The sequence below is a fragment of the Aquila chrysaetos genome, chromosome 20 (genome assembly GCF_900496995.4).
Source record: "Aquila chrysaetos chrysaetos chromosome 20, bAquChr1.4, whole genome shotgun sequence".
NCBI classification, from domain to species: domain Eukaryota; kingdom Metazoa; phylum Chordata; class Aves; order Accipitriformes; family Accipitridae; genus Aquila; species Aquila chrysaetos.
In genome coordinates, this window is record NC_044023.1 from 9,385,612 (window position 1) to 9,408,999 (window position 23,388).

General features: G+C 36.2%; 2 protein-coding genes across 7 annotated transcripts in view; one reads left to right on the forward strand and one right to left on the reverse strand.

Annotated features, from left to right (window-relative positions):
* Positions 1–23,388, forward strand: part of CACNA2D3 (calcium voltage-gated channel auxiliary subunit alpha2delta 3) — a 481,763-nt gene that overhangs the window by 395,337 nt on the left and 63,038 nt on the right. The gene's annotated exons all lie outside the window — the stretch shown is intronic.
* On the reverse strand, positions 8,180–13,859 carry LRTM1 (leucine rich repeats and transmembrane domains 1). The gene is made up of 3 exons (XM_030043856.1): positions 13,747–13,859; positions 11,713–12,309; positions 8,180–8,774 (listed from the first exon to the last, which is right to left on the reverse strand). The coding sequence occupies exons 1-3, from the start codon at positions 13,751–13,753 to the stop codon at positions 8,341–8,343; spliced, it is 1,038 nt and encodes a 345-aa protein (XP_029899716.1). The 5' UTR covers positions 13,754–13,859; the 3' UTR covers positions 8,180–8,340.

Consider the following 23,388-nt stretch of genomic DNA (forward strand, 5'->3'; position numbering starts at 1 on the left):
CAGTGGACTAGATCTTGAGCAGAAACTTGAGCTAGAGGTCCAGTCAGACCTTGAATGTCTCCACAGATGGAGAGGCCGCACCCTCTCTGGGAAACCTCTGCCAGGGTTTGACCACCCTCACAGTAAAAAAAAAAAAAAGTGTGTTTTATCTTTCTCTGAAACCAGGTCCATGTTGCAAAGAGGTATGCACATTTGTCACAGAAAGACCGTGAAACGTGCCTGTATTTCTAGTATTGCAGGACAGAGAACAGCAGTATGATACCATGTGAACATGAGTCTTCTTAAAGATTAATAAGATTACTGAGTGTCTGTATATCACAGTCCTGTCATTTTAACAAATGGCCATGCTGTCAGTTGCAAAGGACCTAAGTACATAGATTTGAAAAATGAGCATATAAAAAGATGGTACTACTCTGAAACCTAGTTTGAATGTCATCAGCATGTTCCTTCCACGGTGGAAAGGTTGCAGCAGAAAATGGTTTAAAATTATTAGATATAACTAGATATAATAACTAGATAGGAAAAACAGGTGGGTTTTTTATTACTGTTGCCACCTATCGATAAAAATGTAGAATTGCAAAGGAGTTTTGTTTCTATGATACCAAAGTATGAGGAAGGAATATCTAAAGCGGTTTCATATTTATTTTCTACTAAAATACTTTATATATGATCAGTTTTGTATTGGACTTCCCCTTTATCAAAGTTGAAATTAGGACATAGAAAACACTAAGTGATTCCTCCCTGCACACACGCTTTTTTATGGTCTCTCAATTAGAATCAAGTAATATTTTAATTTGTTCATTTTAAAACCATAAAAAGCTTTACCAGTACCGTCAGACCTGTAGTTTCTGAAAAGAAGCAAGCCCTCATTGCTCTATGTCAACTTAACTGGAATAGTAGATTAATGGAAGCTCAGGGTGGCTAAATTAGAGAGAAATGAAAGTACTCCACTAATCTGAAGATTTCTCTTAACGTAATTCTGGAAAGAAAAGAAATCCGTGTTGTTCTTATGTACAGGCATCTTTACAGTCATTTTCTATCAAAGAAGAATGATTGCCTGGGATGTGCATTCAAGCGTTGCCATAGCTCTGTGAATCTATCCTGACTCATTCTTTTCTGCTGAAGCTACATAAAAAGAACGATTGCAGTAATTCCTCTTTGGACAGAAGAGGAAAAATGAGTGCAGAAGGAACCCTGTTTTTCTTCACAGTTGCAAGCTTCTTGATTAGTGTTTTTATTTTTCTTCTGTGTATTAAGCATTCCTCATACAGATGGCCTGAAGATCAGCCACTCTCAGAATCTTCTGCAGCAAAGGTTACCAAAAAGTCTATAGCTCTTGTGAGACTACTAGACCCATAAGGGTCAGATTCTGCCATTCATGGACATGCTGAATAATAGTTATACTTTGTATGTAGTCCTTTCAAGAGAATAGATTTACTGTTAATTTCAGAATCATTAAGGATGGCCAAATTTTTCTCACAGCCATTATTTTCTGCTGCCAAGCAGTAAAAGCTGAAAAGAAAATAGGAGATGCTTTCTACTACTCGTGATTCTTATCTTTACATTGTGTCTTGTCTTCATATAGGTATGTGACACGGAAGGTTCCAGGGAATCTGTCCTTAAATGCATGGCAGGTGCATTTAAGTCTATAGTAGATGTAGATCACGGTTAAGTGTTATTTCATGTATGTATTATTTATATTTAAATATGCACTAAAATATATATTTAAAATATAATAAGCAGACCTTTGTAGTCAGATGTAGGAGGTGTTAGTGAATCTGAAGAAAAGGCAGCCTACCCCTCTTCTACTCCCTAACAGTTTGATTTTAGATGCTTTTACCAAAAATCTTTATTATGCAAACAAGGAATATTATGTTTTATACCGGCAAACAAACTGTCCCAAGTAAAGCCAGGATCTTTTCCCTTTCTAGTATTTAACTTTTCAAAGTCGATCCTTTATTTTTATAACCAGCCCATATACAAGTTCAAGTTTTTTTCTCCAAACCCTGGTTAGAGATATTTTTTTTTTTTTACAAGTGTCCTCATCCATCACCTTCATTGTTCTCCTTTTTATAAGACTTTAAGGACAAACATTAGTATAACAGTAAATTCAGTTATTCCTTGTTAAATATTCCTAGTCAAGATGCTAAAAGCCCTTAGGTACTTTGAATGACACAATTTGAAGATTTAGGTTCTCCTTTTTGTTTCCCATTCATAATCTAAAGAAGATATGGTAAAGATTTCATTTAATCACTAATTTGTTAAAAACAGCATGCAATATTGAATGCCTCTATTCTGGCCAGAGGAAAGTGACCCTGATGATCCTGCTGTTTAAGATATTTCAAAGTGTGCCTTGAAAACAGGAAAGATCCAATATCTCATATTACTTTTAAAATACAAATCTGTCTTATTGAGGCTGGTCATACTTCAGTTTTTTAATCTTCCTGTTTGAATCAGCCTCTACAGAACAGCAATTTGAAAGGAAAATTTGTGAATATACCAGTTTTCCAGTAACTGAGGCTTCTGGTGATCTAGGCTCTAAGTAAGGAAGATTCTTTTATAATTTCATGGAGGAAAATGTGCACATTGTATCTGAAAATAAATGCCATTGCAACACAAAAATTATGTTCTTCATCCCCCATTTTCCTTTTTTTTTTCTTTTTTTTTGTGTGTTAATAATTGTATGTATGCAACTTCACTCCATTCAGGGGCGGGGGGGCGGGGGGTAAGTGAATTCAAATGGAGTTTGCATGCACGTCTATTTGAACAAGATTCTAGAACATGCTTTGAAAAAGTGACTCCCAATAATTTAATCAAAAGTAGTTTGAACTACTGATATTTCTAGGAGTGACAGATATTGTAAATGTTTCACAAATAGTTAAATCTGCTATTGTTACAATAGCACATAGAGTAAATATATCTGCTCTGTGCTGCTTATACTTTTTTTTTCCCTTTTTTTCTCACATGTAGTGCTTTGGTATTACTATAGTATTAAAAACATTCAAGCAAATGTCACTGTCATACATAGTCCTTAAAATTTATGATACCATCTATAAAATTGCATTTTATTATGAAGGCCTAAGGGAAAATGAATATGTCATCATACTGACACACCAACCAAATTTTGAAGTGTTTTAAAATAGATGTTTTCCTTGTCAGGCAAGACAGTGATTTACTTAATCTTTACTCCACATTATAAGCCACAGAAGATTATATTCAGCAGTAGCATTTAGTAAATCCCTCAAAATGCTTTTCATGCGTTGGTGGAAAACCACTAGTTTATGTTTTTCCAGAGTTTCTTGTTCATTTTGAGTATTATCTTTGTATTCATAAATCTAATATTAGTATATAGACTAATGTTTTCAGTTTCAGGAAAATTGAAATGTGTATTTGTACAGTCTAACATTAAACGACTAACAGACTCAGGTTAGGAGCCATGACTTAGGAAACATAGTTTATAGGTAATGCATGGGAAGGGGTAAGCTCCTCCACAGAATGCTTCAGAACATGGGGTAAAATCCTGCCTCTCTCCATTGACTGAACAGGGAATCTGAAGTTAGATGACGTATTCACAACCAGTCACACATTTGTATTAATTTGTATTTGTTCTCAATTCATTTTACCATACAGAATTAGTGTGGGGAATAATTGAATAACAGGGCTTTTAAGATAGTTCTCTGCTAGTGTTGGCTTGAGAATTTAACCCCTCTTTATCTACTTCTTGGGATTTCCTCACCACTTGTTCTCAGAGAATCTGGGGCTCTGACAGATGAATTAGAACAGTATCCCAACATCTATGGTATTAACATGTATAGTAAATTGCATAGAGCATTCTGCTCTTTGCTTCTGCACTTCTGCTTTGCTGTTGGGATTTTTTGGTTGGTTGGTTGGGTTTTAGTACTATGTAATTTGGGTAGGAGGAAGATCCTTGTGATCTAATAGCAATCAGATTCTAGGGGCGTTTTGCCAAATAATTCTGCTGCTGGCAAAATAAATCCCTGATTGCAGAACAAGGCAGCAGATGAACTGTCAGGTCTTTTTGGAAACGTCAAATAATGCTGTGCAAGTATGAAGCTGCAATTACGTAGTATATGAAGACAGTAATACCAGTTTAAGTACTGTGGATTAACTAATTTATTTTTCCCCCAGTAAGCTATGTTTCCAAATGTTAACGGTGTGTTCTCATGTGCTTGTTGCGTCTTGAAATGAGGATGGCAGCCTTATGCAAAAAGTTCAACATATAGCGTACATAGCCCTAAACCATTGGAGGATCCCTCTGTAATCAGTAAGAGGGAGCAACCGCAGCTTTCATTGGAGATAGTTATGAAATACGTAGTCGTTGGTTTGTTTATTACGGGTTTCTAATTCCTACTCCTTCTCGCTGGTTGTGGGCTTACTGCCACATCCAGATGATGGATGTTGCTGTCTCATCTGGGGAGCATACAGTCATGCTTCAGGTAATATAAACCCCAAAAGTGCCAAGACTCTCTTATGATTATTATTACTATGCCACTCTCAGCCAAGTTCAAAGATCAAAGTTGTAAAAGTAGGCATACTTTCTGGATGCTTAACTAAAGCCCCTGTGTCTTTGTCTTCTGGCCAGCAAAGATAGATGGCTATTAGTAGCCAACAGTTGGTATTTTTTTGTTAATGTTATTAATGATAGATAAGCTATGTATAATGTCACTAAAAGTTCTACTTTGATCTTCAACAAGAGGGATCCTGATTTTGTTTGGATGTTGTATTACTAGGGAATAATGAAGTTGAATTTTGATTGACTTTTTGCAAGCTCTGGATGGAAAGATACATATGGCAAGAAAGTATGTTTCATTTTAAGCTTTGTTTCTTTCAATACAGGTACTAAAGACATTTTCTGTAAAGAACATTGGCATATTGTACTTTTTAATCTCTGTTCTAAATTGAAATTTTAGAAAGCCTCTTTTTCTGAAAACTAAGTAATATGGTGAGCCTTTATATGAAAGACAGGAGTACAACAATATGTGTACTTTCTCTGTCTTTGCAAATACCTTGCAGAGTAGTGTGTCCTGATATTTTGCTGACTTTGGGGGTAAGAGTGTTTTTCATAGAGATTAGAAAAAAAATACTGTGCTCATTATAATACCTCTCATGAGATTGCTGGAAAAACAACAAAGCTTTCTCAGGAACCTTTATCTGAAAAATAAATCTGTGCAGACAACTTATTTCAGTGGCAGATGTCCATTGCTAAGCTTTATAAATTGAGGGCAGTTCTGTGGGGAATCCCTAGATCCAGTCTTTTACTTGTTGTAGTCAATAATTGTTATGCGCAATAAATTGTGCCTTTTATCTCTTCTTCAGTAGTTAAATGTTCTGTTTCCTCTATTAAAAAAAAAAATTGCATTTATTAATTTAAGCAATTGAATCAATACTCTTGTCTGTTGAATGTCTACTATTCGCTTATCATCATAAGTAACTGGAATTTGTTAATTGCAAACACATTTGTAAATATTATATATAGTCTTATAAACCTTAAATGAAAAATTTCACTGGGACTTTTTGCTGGGATTTTTGTTGGTTCCCCCCCCCGCCCTGCCTTTCTTTAGCAAACAGCAAGTTAGAAAGTATAAATCAGATTTTCATGGATTGGCTTGCCTTGCTCCCATAGCAGAGTGAACTAATGGAAATATGAAAGACTGCTTTTTGGCAAAATTCCGTATCAATTTACAGCCTTATGTTTGTATGAAAATCCCCCAAACATCTTAAATGTGACTTGGAAAAAGTTTCTTTAAATGTTGTTGTGACCTTCATTGCCGCCTCCTCACATTTTCTTTTTCTTTTTCTTTTTTTTTTTTTTTTTTTTTACTGTCTTACAGAAATGGAAGCCTGAAAGTGTTTTGTTGATAAGACTCTTTTTTAGGGACTAGGAAGATGTTCTGGTTATTCCTGACTAGGAAATATGAAGTCAGTTCTTGTTTTTCCTTTGCTCAGAGATATCAGAAGTGTGAACTTATTTGTGATGGAAACTGCATTGCTGTATCTGAGCCTATTAGAAACACTGTGGGTGAAATCTCTCTCTGGAGGTCAGAGGTTTATTAGCTTTCATCTTAGGATCTGCAGTTTGAGTGCAAGCGTGCTTATTTTAGGTTGTCACCATAGAGAAGCACTGATTTGGCATGGCTCTGAACTCATTTTTTGGTCTGTGGGCAATAAGATCCTATCTTGTATTACTTCAGTCTTCTCTATCTGAAAAAACTATGTTTTGCTTTGTAAAATGTTATTGCAATAAATGGTTAAAGGAGTAGAAAATGTAGAACTACACACTCAAATGACTTAGCTCTGGAAACAGATTATTCATTAAGTTTTAGTGAATATTTAAAAGGAACAAAAAAGCAAACTTGCTTCTGAGATACATCATCAAGAGATCAGATTTAAAGAGCTTGAATATAAATATTCTAAAAATTCTGTACTGATGATGTCTCAGCTGAAGTAATGTGCCCAATCTAGGGTACCACATTTTAAACAACATGCAGAAGAACTGAAAAGGTTCCAGGGAATGCAGGAAAAAGAAAAAGTTTAGAGAATGTGGCCTTACAGGCAAATTTGAAACAGCTTGGTTTATTTAGTTCAGGACAGAGACGAATGAAGAGAGCCTAATAATAATATGAAGTACTTAGCAGTTAAAAAAAAAAAAAAAAAAAAAAAGGACAGACAGTAATTGATTGTTTTCAGTGTCTGCTAGATTTAGATTAAGACTGAGATGCTTAATTTTCTCTGGGCATGAAAGTAACTGCAGATGCAGGAATGAGCTTTAATATTTAGGTTGCAATTATTACTAAGTAGATAAGAGCAAGGGTTACATGACTCCTGCCACACAGCCCATTACTCAGTTGAGGCTGTTATTAGAATAGCTACAGAACTTGATCTTGGAATCCATCTGTTGGAAAGAGAGTGGAGGTCTCTGAATGCCACGACACAGCTTCCTTTTGCCCTTATTGCAGACTATTACTCAGTCATTGTCTTGAAGTCTTCTGCCCAATGGAATAAACTGGCAAGATTTTCACCAAAGCTTTAGGAGAGATGCTAAGAAAAGCTTTTAGACTATAAGCATAGTTGATTTCTGCATTAGCTACCTAGACAGGTCTTTAACACTGTCACTGGAGAGATTTAGAAAACACATTAGACATCTGTCACAAATAGCCTAGATGTATTTTATCTAGGCTCGGAAAGGGTAGATGGAGTTGCTGATCTCTGTTGGTTGCCTTAAAATAATTTCTAAGAATTATTTAAAAAATACTGCTGCACGTTCAAAATATTCTTTCTGTTCTAAACTTATGTTACTCAAATGGTTTTGGCTCTGATTTCATCTGAGAGCAAAACTGCACTGCAGAAAGTTAGGGTGAATGAATTCAGCTGAATGTTCTCTCTGCGAGAGAGAACGTGTAAACATGGAACTGTATTATCCTTTGTACTGAAGGGCAGCACTGTGATGGGAGCTGCATCTGCAGTCACAGTATTTGCAAAATGGAACACTTGTGTGTGGATTTGGGAATAAGAAGCTTTGTAAATGTCTGTAGCAAGCATGTGTGCCCACAGGATAACGAGTAGTGTCTCTTCATATGTGCTAAATATGCTCGTTTCAGTGCTTGCATCTGAAACAGTGTAGCATTTCTTCTTTCTTCAGCATTTTCTCAGCTCTCTTCTTTCTTCCCTATGAAGTAATTTAAAGATTAGATGTCATAGTTAACAAGGTACTTCCTATTTTCGAAGTTAGATAACGGATATAATGTTTAATTGTTGTCTTCTAGGGCAGATTGGAAGGCGGAAAAAATGTACCTGGAAATGTTTTTAACACATGTTTAAGTTATCAGTGTCAGTGTATAGACTGGCCGGTTCTAAAACTTATTGTGAATTGTATTTCTGGATACATACCAGGTATTCTAAGATCTTAAAATATAGTCAGTCATTTGTAGCTATTTTGTGTTTTTCTTTGCAAAAAGCTCACTCATGTTCATGTCAGCTACTGACTGTAGCTGCACTATAACTCATGTGTTATATTACATCAAGAGCTAGTAATGGAGAATGGAATACATCAAGTGGAGAAGTGGATACATCAAGATTTCATTATCTCAAACACTGAGCATTAAATAGGGGCTTCAGAATATGCATACACAAAATATAAATAAACATATGTTCTTCTACATAAAGTCTTAATATATATTCCAAAGGATATACATATTTACATTATGAAAAAAAAGTGGGGAAAAAAAAGCAGTAATGACTATTAAATCAATCCTATTTAGATTCCAGGCTTTTTAACTGAAGTGAGGGCTTTATTTTCAAGAAACCAAATGCAGAAGTAACTCAAGCCAAGGAACTATCAAATGGCTCTTTTTCCTCCGGAGTCCCATGCTGTCTGACCGGGGCCAAATGTTCTCTGTGGTATTTAGCAGTAATTGCAGCATAGGCACAACCATAAACAGCAGCTGCCAACATCATTAGACACACAATTCCACAGACAACTCCAGTTATTACTACAGTGGCAATTGCATGACGCAAACTAACAGGCCTTGGCTTTGGTTTGGGTTCACAGATCGAACGGCTGTTTTCCCCGTGTTCATTGTGATAAGCGTGCTTCAGAGAACTTCTGTGCTCAAAGCTATGGTGGTGAACGCTAGCCAGATGAACGTGAGCTGTCGTTAGAGGGCATGCCCCAAACAGCTCATAGGGAACTTTGAGGAGGTCCTTTCCCTTCCGAATCCCTGGCGTTGAGCAGATAATGCCATCACTTATTCCTCCTGAAAAAAACCCAGATTTATGGTCTTAAGATTTGGTGGTTTCTGAATTATCTTAATGTAAAATTAACAGAAACCTGAAGTCAATTTATCATCAGCTTTGACTTTATACTTTTAAAGATTTATAGCTGTATCTTTAAGATCTTTTTCCAGTTAGATCAATGGTGAGATTATTACACTTTAACATTACATAAGAGAGTATTTGCAAGAAGCAATTCATCAGGAATTACGTTATCTATGATTTTATAGATGTAAAAGTAAAAAACAACAGTGGTATAAAAGTAAGAACTAAGTCATAGATGAAAACAAAGAGATATTTGTTAACAGCAAGTTAATTCCTTCAAATTCATACCATTACTTTCTTTTTCTAAAGAGAAATGGAAACAGTATACTTAGTAAAGATTTCCCACTTGTTGAAATACTCCATGAAGTAGTCATTGTTCTGACATCATATGCTAACTGTAATAAAGCAAAGCAATTTTTTAAAGCAAGGCTCATGGTAAGAAAATATAGAGAGATCTAAAGGACTTAGATTAGTCAATCTATTACTCTGCTCAAATGGTAAACATGATTGCTTAGGGCCAGCTTCTGCTCTCTCCCAAATATGTTTTTAGTATAATGGGAAGTGAAGTAGGAAGCCTCAGTCCTGGTAAATCACGCAGTTGTTCCTCAGCATGTGGAGGAACACACACCGAGTGTAGCCTTCAGGTTTCTGCTTAGTCCATACACCACGGCTTTAGGGGTGTAGTGTGTCAAGGAGTCAACAAGGCCAAAACCAACATTTACATATTTTAAAATATTAACTAATCAAATTAGCTGAATTTTCTTCCTCTTCTCTATCCAAAAGAATCCACCTTTCAGCTAAAGCCAGGCATAGAAATTTTCATCCTGAAAAGACTTTGTCTGAGAAAGTAGTGAATACAGATGGATCCGAACTGACATCTGGAGACTGCTGCACAAATATTGATGACATTCCAAGACAGATATGAGCATAGCAACTTGTCTCTTGGTCTTCAATAGCCAAACCCAAAGTGTGGTTCCAGACACCTCCAATGTGTTAGTTTGAATGTGGATATAGATAAAACTCCAAATCCTGCAACTGCAATCCTTCTGTGGTTTTCAGTAACTAAATATGTGTGCTTGGAACAGAAGACTGGAGTCCCACCTGAACTGAAGCATTCTCTATAATTGTTTATGAGTGTGTATCAATAGTCAATTGCCTGAGCTGGATTCAGCTAAAAATACTGAAATCTTTTAGAGTCACATTGGACACAACAGTCAATGCTTTTAAATTCAGACAACGTTCATCTCTAGCACTGTTTTGTTAGGACTTGCAAGACGTATCTGTAGAGCCACAGTACTATTTTATCATAAGTTTACAATATAAGTAATGGGAAAGATTAATGTGCAATGTAACTAATTTTTCTTCATGTGATTCACGCACGTAATTTTAGGGAAATATAAATGTAGAAGAGAACATAGTATTTGGGCTTCCTTTAAAACTTGTTGCTAAAATGAATTGGTAAGTTCCATATCACTTCATTTAAATAATCTGTACAATGTTCGGAAAGATGGAAGGGCATCGCTGAATTTCTAAACAATGTTGTTTTTTGAAATAAATTATAATACTTATGCTGCTGGCAGAGTAATTAAGATAATCTGATATGTTTATCTTGGATCATTACATTCTTCTGCACAGAGAAGTCAGAACCCCTGCTGAAATTCGTTGTAGGTTCCAGCATAATACAGCTAAAGCCGTGGGATAATGTAATATTTCACCAGTCCAAAATATTAAGATTTTGGCCCTGAGAGGAGTTTAGCCTTTTGTCTTTTCTAAAAGGTTGCTTCTGGCAGTGGCTTTACCTCACCCAGAGACTACTCCTATATTAATTGTGTCCCTCCATAGCCAGTACAGTTTTCCAGCTGGCCTGTAGAGTTCTAATACCTGAAAACAGTAGCCCATTCAATCACGGGCAACGTGGACCATCTTCACATATGCTGGGTTGCAACATGCTCCATGTCACTTCCATATACAGATGGAAATCAGTAGTTTGATCACATGCAAGCATCAAAGCCTGATTTAGAGAAAAGCAAGTTGGCCTGCTGTTCCGAATTCTCAGATTCTGAACATACCTCCTGGGAGAAAGAAATAAATTTCTTTTCATACTTAATTCCTTTCAGAATTAAATCATATTCTCTTTTCTGCAGCATAACTCATGAATATATTTAAAAGCAGGCGTGGCCAAAACATGAGGCTACTTTTATTTATAAAATTCACTTTTTCCCGTGTGATGGCATTACACATTTCTGTCAGGAAATTGTTAGTTAATTTAGTACCTCTTCTGTTTAACAACAAATAGGAAGCAAGACTAAACTTCTCCAAGGTGTAACATACGTTTTTAGGTAACGTATTCTTAAAATATTAAAGAGCTCCTAAGTGATAATTTGTAGAGGAATTAGAATCCTGAGTTCTCTAAAGTTATATTGGTATCAATATCTGTCTTGATGTTTACCCTCAAGCAGCAGGCAAAAAGCTTTAAATGGTAGGTTGGGTTCTAGCAAAAATATATTGGTAGAATTAAAGCAAGTGTATGTGCACAGTTATACTTGTTATATAGATAGATAGATATGGAGATATATATATGCATACACACACTTACACATATGTATTTCCAGAATGTATCCGTACATATTATATGATTGTGTGTATACTTTCTCTCTTTCTCTTTGTGCTAATATAAAGTTCTATGATTCTAGTTTGCCACCTGTGTTTACGAAAGCACCTGTATTCTGACCTATGCATGAGAATATATTTTAGAGTGCTTATCTGAGGGGACGATCTAAGGTGTGGCGTAAATTGTTAAGCCATAGTAGCGAAGATCAGTTAGATGGTGGTTAAGTGTTCTCATGTGCGTTGTATGTAATGAGAAGAATTCCTTACCTCTGTATAAAAAGCTCTCCAGCCACAGTTTCAGGCCAAAGACATTACAATTACATTGCCAGGGATTATCTTTGAAAAGAACCACTTTCAGGTTTGGAAGTGACTCCAGCAGAACTCTTTCCATTTTCTGAAGTTTGTTATGCTTTACAGACAGCAATGTTATATTCCCTGTGCTGTTTCCAAAGGTCTCAGGTAAACGTATAATGCTGTTGGATGACAAGTCCAGTTCTTTTAGGTGTGGGAGGAAACTGAAAGTCTTGTTTTCTATATAATGAATTAAATTTCTGGTTAGGTTTAGAACCTGTAGGTACCGTAATTTTTGGAAAGCACCTGGTGTCAAACTTGAGAGAGAATTATTAGACAAGTCTAAGATTTTGAGCAACGGTGTTCCAGTGAATGCATTTTGGTTGATTCTCCAAATACGGTTATTCTGCAACTGTAGTATCTGAATTTCGGGAGGTAAACGGGCAGGGATTTCAGTAAATCCTCTATTCTTGCAGTCTGCAGTCTTTGAAGCTGTATAGCATAGGCATTTGTGGGGACATCCATGAGCTGCACATATTAACAAGATGACGCTCAAAACCAAAAGGCAGTTACCTGTATCACAAGTGAAAGATTTAAAATTAGTTTAAAATGTTTGTCTTTTGGTGATATACAGGTCATTGACATGGGCAAAGGATTTACAGCTCCATAATAAAAATTAATGTGGATAGCATAAAGAGAGTTCATTTCTTTTACAATGCATTAGTAAGTTACAGATAATATTGAAGTACTGTTATAATGCAGAATGAAGTTAGTGTTTCCATGGTCTTAAAATGAAGTACTTCCCATGGCTTTATCTTAAGTACAAATGGATTTCAGGAGGATTTGCCATCAGCAGAGCAGTGATGTTTGAAGGAAATGTGACAGAGTTTCTAAAATTATTAAATTGGCATGTTTCTCTTTTTGTGGTAGTAACAACTTTGAGCCATCTTGTGTCAGAAGGATTGCAAGTAGAACTTTTATTTTTCTGTGTTTTTACTAATTGTACTACCTAAAAAGAATTACGTTAATGTGCTGTCAAAAGAATAACAAGCTTCAAAGACATTGCTATAAAAAGTAAACAGTACTTTTTCAGCAATCCAGATTCTGTAGGTTTGTTCTTTAAAATATCTATGTTTATACTTATTGCTTTAATTCCCTTATCTGAATGCCAGCTGAACTTCCCATAGATAGGAGTTGCTACACAATCAGTAAACATTTGTCAAGAAGCTGTTAAAAAGATAAATGAATTGACAGGAGTACTTAGTAATATTTAGTATTTATAATTATCTTCTGCTCCCTGATGTTCAGGTCAGTTTTACCTGAAAATATAACATTTTTTACCTTTCATATCTTGCTAATGATTTTACTTTGAAAACAAGGTGCCGCTTAAAGCTATGTTCGTCTGCACAGCATGAAATAAAAAAAAAAACCAACAGATTACATTGAATAATTAGATTTTCTTTGACTAAAGAACATGAGAATGATAGGTCCTTTTGTTCATTGTTTTTGAGATGCCTCTAATCATTTTTACTGTTTCAAAATGAAAAACATTTTAGTTAGTTACTACTTGAAACCTTTGGAAATCAAAGAACATACTGCTTACAGACTTACAAACATTAATTAGTAACAGGGAATGCCATATTAAAGGAATAACAGTGTATGTTTATAACATTGAATATGACAAATGTATAAATGAAAGTTTTACTTTAAGACTACAGTTTGTCACAAACTACTCATTAATTTTCACTCAAAAATGAAACTATTTATATTAAAATTATACATAATCTTCTGCAATACTGAATTCTACCCTGCAGAATTCACTTGAAATATTTCAGCGTTCTTGCAAGCAAGGCAAGCAATGCTTTCAGTTCATTACGTTGTTCTGCAACAGTTGGCTTCAGAAACTGAGGCACAGCTTCCAATGTAGAGTTAACATAAACACTGCATGGCAAGGAAATGTTTAGAGAACAGAAAAATTTCATTATTAATCTGAATGCTTCAATATCTCACCTTGCATTCTGCTTTGCTTGTTCTCCACCTTGCAGAAGATTCAGTCCAGTTTTCTGGTGAAGAACAGTAACAAACACTTTGTTCTGATTCCCACTTCAAATCTGTAACGTGCTCATCCAGTTTCCTTTCTGTGGGTTGCTTTTTTTTTTTTAGATGGTATCTGTGGCTTGTGTAGAAGTGGAACTATTTCTAGTGAGTTACTCCATCAGCCTTTGATTTTTTCCTTTATCACAGACTTCCCTCCCCCCCCCCCCCCCCAATCCATTTATGACTCTCAGAGACTTACTCTGCCTCTTAATCAGTCAACAGGCCATGCAAAGAGTGTCTGTCAACTCTAACTGGACAGCTGTAACATACCAATAATGACCTGATAGCCTTGCCTTCTCGATTTATTTAATCTGCCTCAAATGCAAGGCACAAAAATAAAGCTGCCTTTTTAAATCCAGTATAGTTGCTGGATTCTGGTGGATTATTAGCTATGCTGTGTCAATTTTTGCAAGATCAGATGACTCTGAACATGGATTCTGATTATCCTGGGCTGTGATATCCTGGGCTGTGACTGGAGGCAGTGGAGTGTGTAATATCACTACGAATAGGCCTGTGGGTTGATGACATGGTTTTGACAGTGCACTTGTTTGCTCTACTAAGCTTATTCATCTGACATCCATTAATTGTGATGACAGGATTTTCTTGCATGGGAACACAGAACTGGTGGCTCCTTCCAAAAAAGGGCATACATACTGGTAAGGTCACCAAGAATACTGAACTAATTTATTTATTTTCAAAGATATTGGAAAGAAAGGGCAGATGATATTAAAATTCTACTTTGTGTGTTCGTATGGTGCCTTGACTTGTCTCTTTGTTACTTCTTCAGTATAACTCATTCATACTGCACCATCTACAACAATAAAAGGATTAATGACTTGTGACTATGAAGGAACTTAAAGGTGTTTAAAGGAATGAGAGATCTGGTATACAGTAGAGCCTTTCAAGGTCATATGATCACTCCATCTGTTAGCTGTCCTATGGAGAGGGAAGTTGTACAATCGAAAGCTTTTAACCCTATTCTTATAGGTAACATAGCTTTCTTGGGTTCAAATTCTGCTTTTAGGTGCTTTTGAAAAGATCACACAAAGCTCACTTTCCAGGGCAAAATTTATATGCTATAGACAATGCTATGGAAGGAATAATGGAAAAATGAGATCATCAGGTCCAAACTGCTGTTGAAAGCAGGGTCTTACAAGAGGTTATCCAGGGTCCTGTCAAGCTGAGACTTGGATATTTCCAGCAAGGGAGATTCCATCACTTCTCTGGGCAACCTACTCTGATGTGTAGCTGTTCTCAGCATTAATAATTTTGTCTTACATCCAGACAGAGTCTTCCTTGATGCAGCTTGTGTCCATCACCTCTTGTCCTGTCACCATGCATCCGTGTGAAGGAAGTAACCCCATCTTCTCCGTAGTACCTTTTGGTTACTGAAAGTCTGTATTTAGATCTCTGTCACCCTCACCCACAGGAGAGAGCTGTAACTTATTATTGTATGCTTTGCTGAATTGCTTCTCATGACCCCAGTCAAGATATCCAAAGGAACAATGAACACTGCTGAGCACTGAAGGAGAATGTAGAACAACTGACATTCTGTGAAGTAAACATGACTATTCATCTCAAGGATACTAGGATTATTGCTACAAATGGCAGACCATACTGTCCTTGACACTCTTGATGAATGACACATCATCCTGATACAGGATGAAAATCTGCAATTTAGTGTAGAGGAACACTGTAGATGTAGATTACATGGTACGTGGTAGTCACACTAAATAACTCCAACTTTACAAAGGGAGAGGGAGATAAGCTTAAAGATCATCTGTAATGTACTTTAAATGAGTGTCATGTTAAAGCAAAAAGCTTCTCTAACCTTTGTTGCACAAATACATTAATTTGCTCTTTCCTTTCCCAACCCATGTATATGCACACATATACAAACATATAAACAGAACTATCTTAAATAGTACCAGTGAATCATTTTAATGAAGGCAGAACTAAATGTAAAAAGGGCTATTATAAAATATCATTGTCCTTAGAAGTTGTAGCCTTGCTAGCTGCAGATACTCTACTTTGCTCTTTCAAAGAACAAATTTAGGTCAAGTACTTGTTGCTTGAGATGACATCCCTCTGTCCTTGCAATAACTCAGCCCTTGTATCAATGATAGCCCTTTTCATGACTTTTGATTATATTGCAGGAGGTACTAGTTATTACGTTATTTTCTGGTGTGATAAGAATTTTTCACACTTTTAAATTCTCTTTGGTATCTAAAATTTTATTTGGGCTCATGAATTCAAAGGGTTTGTTTTTAAAGTTGTTTTTCCTTCTTAACTAATGTTTGCTGACCAGGTGGGCTTACAAGCTCTCACAGCAGTTTGTGTCATCTAACCGAGGGCTTAAAGAATGTCTCTTAACTGCCTCTTTTATTTTAGGTAAGGCTTTGCAACTATAATTGTATTATTTTTAGCACGCGCCATATTAAAGAGATGTTCGTAGGACAAGGTCACTGAAAGTTAAGCACTGTGGGAGGTTTAGTTCCAACAATAATGCAGAGGTTGTTTTATATACTCTGAATTGTGGTATAAGAAGTTACTACTTTTTTTTTTAAATCTTCATGCTGAGTTCAGATTTGGAAACATATGATTAAATCTGTTGATTTGCTTTTTGTGTAGATGTGGCTATTTTTTCCTTATATTGAGAACTCTGAATGCACATGTTTTGTAAACAGAAGTTTCCCTAACCTATAATCCATGTCCTATTCCCATTTATTAGTAATAATACTTTGGTTATGACAGAGAAGTCTGATGTAGTGAAAATTATAGTTGTGACACAGGTAGAGATTTGCCAGAGACAGAATAACCATAAAATCTACTCTACTTCTGGCCTTTTGAACAACCAGCAGGATTCTTTTCAGTTGTCTGATGTGGTGCAGCAACTGTGTTATTGTGACTGCTTAAATTAACTTGTGCCTTGTTGTAACAAGGTATGTTTCCCATTGCGAATAGCAAGAGAGCCCAATGAACTAACACCCTATCCCTGTTGGCTGGTGGGGGACCTTCAGTGTTTGCTTTGCCAGCAAATGCTGTGTTGCAGCAGATGCTGCCATCTGCTTCAAGGGAGTAGTATGTGTAAGAATCATCTCTTTTACAGAAGAACATTGTGTTAACTAAACTCTAGCAAAAAGGAAACAATTTAAATATTTCAAATATTTAAAAGCTACAGCATTCAGATTCCACTGCATTGTATATTGAGTCCAGGCAGGTAAGATTATATTAAAAAATGTTCCTAAGACCACAGCAGACAATTCCTATACATTCTCTTTATTAGATTTATTTTCCTCATGCTTTTGAGTGGGAAGGTATTAAAACTGTGGCACAGGGGAATTGCATGCGCTTTCTCCTTACTCATGTGCGTCTCCGGATTGGTGAAACAACTAAGTTTTTGCTAAGACCCTAAATGCAACTCTGGGCAATGCAGACTCCTCTTCATTTTGGTTCAGGACAAAAAAATAATTCATACTTCTTAGTGAAACAGCCCATATCTCTGTTGTTAAAAGCCTCCCCCTTTAACTGGCACTTAAAAACCACAGTACTGTATCATGGAGAAACATGTCACCTTTTCCCAGCTCTGAGTCAGAATGCTGTGCAAACAAGGATGACAGGACTTAAGAAACCCTTGAATCTCTCATGCTCTTCCTTCTACAAAGGCAGTCCTTGTACTCTAAGAGCTCAGGACCCTCTCAACTTTTGCCTGGCAGGGTACTAGGTTTTGAAAAGTTGACAAAAATTAGAGGAAGGCCCTGGATTATACTTCTGCCTACTTTCACAAGAGAAGTATAAGCCAACGGATCAAACCAAATTTGGCTTGAGGAAGTTTTACACCTTAAAAAGCTGGCCATATTTTCCAGAAGAGGTCGGTGCGTGGATTTCTTCAGACATCTTATTGCTTAGGTAGGATAAGGGCAGAGTAATACCAGCTAGAGTTTAATAACATCGAATCTTGGCTATCACACAGCATAAGGAGATACCATGATGTCTAAAAAGTTGTTCGTGTCCTTAGCCATTGTTATGAATTGCTTGGTGGTAACCCTTTAAGGTGAGAAGCAATATTTTGTAACTCTAGGAATGAGGAAACAGGCAGACAGTTGTGATTTTGTATTTTGGGTCACAGACTTCGAGGGGAAGAGCCCAGTTTTCTTCTTTTCAGTGGCTTGTTTTGCCTTACTTAGGAGGCAACTTACATCTGGTACTTGTTTATACAATGTATAATTAATCTATGAAATGCATTGTTGGAAGTTATCCTTGGGCCAAAAGATTAGTAGGATTCATATATAATCTGGAGCCATAGTTACCTCATGGGGCAAAAAATCATTTGGAAGGGATATAAACTTTCACTCTTAAGGGCTTTAATCAACCACTAATGACACGAGTTATGGAGAAAAACCCTGCCCACAGGGAAAGGTTTTTCTCCATAGTTATTATTTATGGGAATTTTTACACCTTCCTCTGACACCTCTAGAAGAGGCCAGTGTAAGAGATGTAATAGTGGACTAGATGAACTGGAACATACTGCATTCCAGGTGGAAATGTACAGTGGGGGAAGGGATAGCTGGGCAGATTTACAGCCTGCTAGTTGCAGCAAGCTGCAAACTGGTGAGGTGTGTGCTGCTGTGTTGGGTGATATCATTGGGGCTGCCTATCTGAGCACCTTCTCGGTTTAGGTCAGAACTCTATTCATCCTGGGACCACTCTTCTGGTTTGGACTGGAAAATTCATATCCAGGTCTTTGCTGGTAATCTATAGACTACTGTTTGGGTCAGTCCTTTGCAGTTTTTTTCAGGTTTTTTTTTCCACGAAAGTGATGCAAGTCTTTCAATCCATTAGGTAGATCAGTCAGCAATTTGTTGTGATATTATAACTTTAATATAATGTAGTTAGGAGTTGGTTTGGCTCATACTCGTTTTACTGTAACTAAATGAGCAGAAATCTATGAAGGTGAGAAGGGGTTACTTGGAAAATACTCAAGGACCAGCCTTACAGTATTCTTCAGTAGGTAGAAAATTTCTTAGAAAGGGATGCAAGGCCTTCAGAATGAGGAGAGGCACAGGGAATAGAGATGCTGGGCTTCTTTGCCTAAATTGCAAGTTAGATGAAGTTGCAGCAAGGGGCAGATTATGTGTCAGCAGAATATTTGTTCCATCACAAATGGGGGTGTGGATTCAATTTTCAATCATTTCCTGACTAATGACAACCACCTGCTATACGTGCTGAGCATCCATAGATAAAATGTATCTCCAGTATGATTAGAGTTAATTAATGAATTCATTTTGCTGTTATTGTAAATAGAAAAATACATTGCTTGACATAAAGACAGCAGAAACGGAAGGAATAAAAACAAACAGGAGGTAGAAAAATACATGTAAAAATAAGGGCAGGTGTACATTTTGTTTTATCTCAACATTTTAGATGCTTTTTGTCCGCTCTTAAATGTGTTAAAATTGAGATCACTCACTATCGTTCTAGATAGCTTATTCGTTCTACACCAACCACAGAGTTCTTTTCTAAGCTTTTACTTAGTGTTTTTGTTTTCTTATTTTTATATTTCATAAGAATTTCTATTCATGGTCATAGCTCACCCTGGACTCAAGAACAAAATATAGATTTCCTGTGCATTCTGAATGGTTGATTTACTAGGCCAGTTCTTGTAAGAATTGGAAGGATTTTTCTTGAACAACTTCCTGTAAAAGTGTTTTGAAATATTGTCAGTGTATGAAGAAAGATTGTAAAGTGTATTAAATGTTTCTTAAACTGCTGCTCACCAACTGTGCTACAAAATAGAACTCATACTTCATTAATTCCTGTTGTGATTTTAAGGCAAATCATAGTAGTTAAGTAAAACTCACTGTTAAATGTTGAGAACTCCTGTATTTACGGGGTCAAAAGGATTCTTTTTCTCTTTGCCCTAGTACTCACTTGAACACAAGAACTTGCAGAAGCAGGGATGACATTTGCTGTAGTAATGAGTCAAATAATTAAACTTCTGTAATTCTTGCAACTCTTTGGAAATAACTGTGGGAATTTTTTTAATTAATTTAAGCAAGGTACTAAATAGCCTGATGTTAAAATTATGTAGCTGATAAATGTTAAATACATAAATTTCGTGGATTTAAACATCAGCATATACTTAAGTATTCTATTGGATCAGGACTGATGCGCTCAGTAGCTTTGGATTCAAGCCTTGATGGAGTATTTCCCTTTGATGGAGTTTCTCTACAAGAGAAAAGCTTGAAGCCTGTAACTGCTGAAAGAATCTTAATTGTCTTGCAGCAGGTAAAGTACGATGTGCAATCTGTCAACTACATTATAACGTGCATGATACCAGACTATAACCCTCTTCAACACTGGTATGTAACAGTTGTTACTAGCAGACCTCTGAATATGATGGAGGAATAGAACCTGGAACATCAGTATTCATTGCTTACGGGACCATTGCACAAGTAGAGTAAGGATATTGTAAACTTTTTCCACATGACTCCAATGAACAAGAATGAGCCAGATACCTATACTTGCTGCTGATGTTCTTCATTTCAATAGCAGATAAGTTTTACAAAGCAGTACATAGGTTGCTCTTTTCTTGTTTCTTTGTTCTCTCTGGATTTCTGTGTCATCCCAACTGCCTTAAGTGCTACAGCAGCAGGCACCAAAAGTCCTCTGTATGTGACAACATCCTAGAGATCATAGGGCATGCTGTCATCCTTTTCCCCCCCCTCTCCTATTTTTAACCTGTAAGCAGGTTTTAAATAACAAGTGTCTTTTTAAAATACCTTTTTCTCCACAGAATGTATTAAATGAAGTGACAGGATAAGTCAGATATATAGATAGACTTCTTATCCCTGAAGTTTAGCTAGTTATGCTGTTTTCAGACATGATAAATCCTTGGGAAACTTAGCTAATATAAAGGATAATGATGTTTCTGTTCAGAAGTTGTAAAATAGGCCACTGAGAGGTCTTTTTTCTTTAAAAAGAAAAAGAAAAACTCTTTCAGAGGGCATTTTATTAATGAGAATTACAATACAGGAAAATCTGGTATAGATTAGTAAAGAACAGTAACAGTTTATCCAAATGGAACTGGTTGGATGATTAAATTCCTTTAATAGGTACTGAAATTTAAACCTCTTGATCCCTCTGACGTAAGCATAACTCTTAAAGGTCATGGAAATTGATTCTAAAAGTGTAATGTGGGAGAGAAATATTGGGATGTTGATTAAGGATTTCACATACCCTGGGAGGAAATTTATGCAGGAGTAAAACAATAGGCATTTAAATAAAGGAAAAAAAAAACCCAAAACAAAACTAAAACCCCAAACCTGTAGCTATGAAATATAAAAAGCACCTTTAATAAAACCCTGCTTATATAGGTGTGCAGTTTATACCAGCACTAATGAAGCAACTTGACTGCAATATCCTAATGGCAAGTAAAGGACACTAAAGATTGAAATCTTTAAGGTACATCATGTTTTCACTATTCTTACACTCTTTTTTACCTGTTCATTATTATCTTGTCTGTTTTGACTATATGTTCCTCTGTATGTCTGTTTTGGTTTCCTATTTTCATGCTGAGAATCACAAAAGACCCTCATTCTATGGTTTCTTTTCTCATTAATAGAATATGTTTTTTTCAATATTGATTACAATTTATAAAGTATCTGCAGTGTATAATATATGCCTTTTCTTGACTTGGTAAAAAGGAAAATTGTTTCCTGAGACTTAATACAACTGTTAGGAGGATCATACCAAATGGCTGACATGCTGTCAGCTAAGTAAGGAGGAAAATGTTTTAGTAAGTTGGCATAAGTGATGATGTCCTGACAGTCATAATACCAAGCTATGCCTAGTTCTTGTTTGTAGTAACCAAAGTTACCTGCAAACCTTTAACTGTGGTTTCTGTTTTACTGTCCCCTAAGATGCTGAAGGATGAACTTTCTGGGTTGAGCACATGCCTTAGTTGAGAGGATAACAAATTTATAACAACAGTTAGAATGCCTGTGGGCAAGTATAAGTAGATTATTAGCCCTAAAGTTCAGGCAACATTTATATGTTGATCTCACCTTTTTATCTTCAATGTTTATATCTGACTTCTGCTTCGTCACCACTGAGTGATGCTGAAGTATACAGGTAATACATATTATCATTTAATACAATCCAATTTTATCCAAAGGCACTTCCATTTTAATACTGTTTAATTCAGGGCATGATCTCAAAAGTTCCCAACCCAGTTGAGCTTCCTCTGTCCATATAGCTATAGCTGTCTTGGTCAAAAAGGATGTATTTTGATCTTCTTTATTTGCCCTCATACTGCTTCTGCAGTATGTTATTTTGGAACATAATGGCAGGGCTAACCTTGGTTACTCATGTTTTGGCTGAGACTTTTTATCCTTTTCCCTTTTCAAAATGACAGTACATTGCTTAGTATTCATTTTCTCTCCTTCTCTGTGTTTCAGCAGAGTTAGAATAGATGAGTTCAAAGAACAGTACAACTGGCTTCTCTGTTTCTTAAAGCACTCATGGAGAGAAGTAGGCTAACTGGTTTTAGAAGTTGAAGTTATGCATCGTGTGCCTAGTTTAGTGAACTAACAATTTCCATACCTCTGTTTTTTAGTGTCAGTAAGATCTTAAATAGGTTTTTATTAGCTACTGCTACAAGCTTCCTTTCTATAAACCCTTGAGAAAGAAGAAATAGCAGAGAGCTCTCTCTGTAATTTGTAGTTCGTGATGATTTGGAGGTGTCATGTTCCAAACGTAGGCACTTAAGTGAACATTTGTATTTCGTGCAACTGAAAGGAGCTGTAATACAGGCTTTTCCATGGAAACTAAACACTCTGTCTACTCTACTATATGCCATCATACTTTTACATATTGTTGCTTTCCTAGCTTTGGAGTTAAGGGATACTTATTTTAGAAGAACAGTTCTGCAGACTTTCTTAAATTGAAAATGTGAAAACAGTTTTGTGAAAGAAGTAGACACCAATTTATCTGAAGGAGTCTCATAATGCTTGATTCTCTGTAATACTTCGTCTGAACTGAACTTGGCTGAAATCAGTCATGTGCAACAACATTTCAGTTGCATCGTAGTACAGTGCAGATGTACGCTACAAAAGGCAAAAAACTGTTTATCTCCAATCCTCTTCATTGTAGCGTCACAGTACTTTTACTAAGGCATGTCTTGCAGCTTTAAATATTCCTAATTCAGAATTTAGGTCTGGTTCTTCTCCTAAAATCTTGGGGAAATCTTTCACTGAACTCAGAAGAGGTAAGATGAAGTGTAATTTGTACCGTTTCATCAACATACCATTTGAACTGCAAGTGTAAGTATGGTACAACCTTTCTGTTTTTCTGAATAAGACTAGTATGAAACGATGAACAAAACTGACCACTCAAAGATTCAAAACTTTCTGGATCTTTCTGGACAGGTGATAGCACCTGTCAGACTGAGGTTTCTAGAGTTCTTGTGAGGCTAAACATGTGGAAAAAACCCCGCTATTCATATAATATCTTTAAGATTGATAATTAGCGCAAATTAGAATGAAAAAATAATTG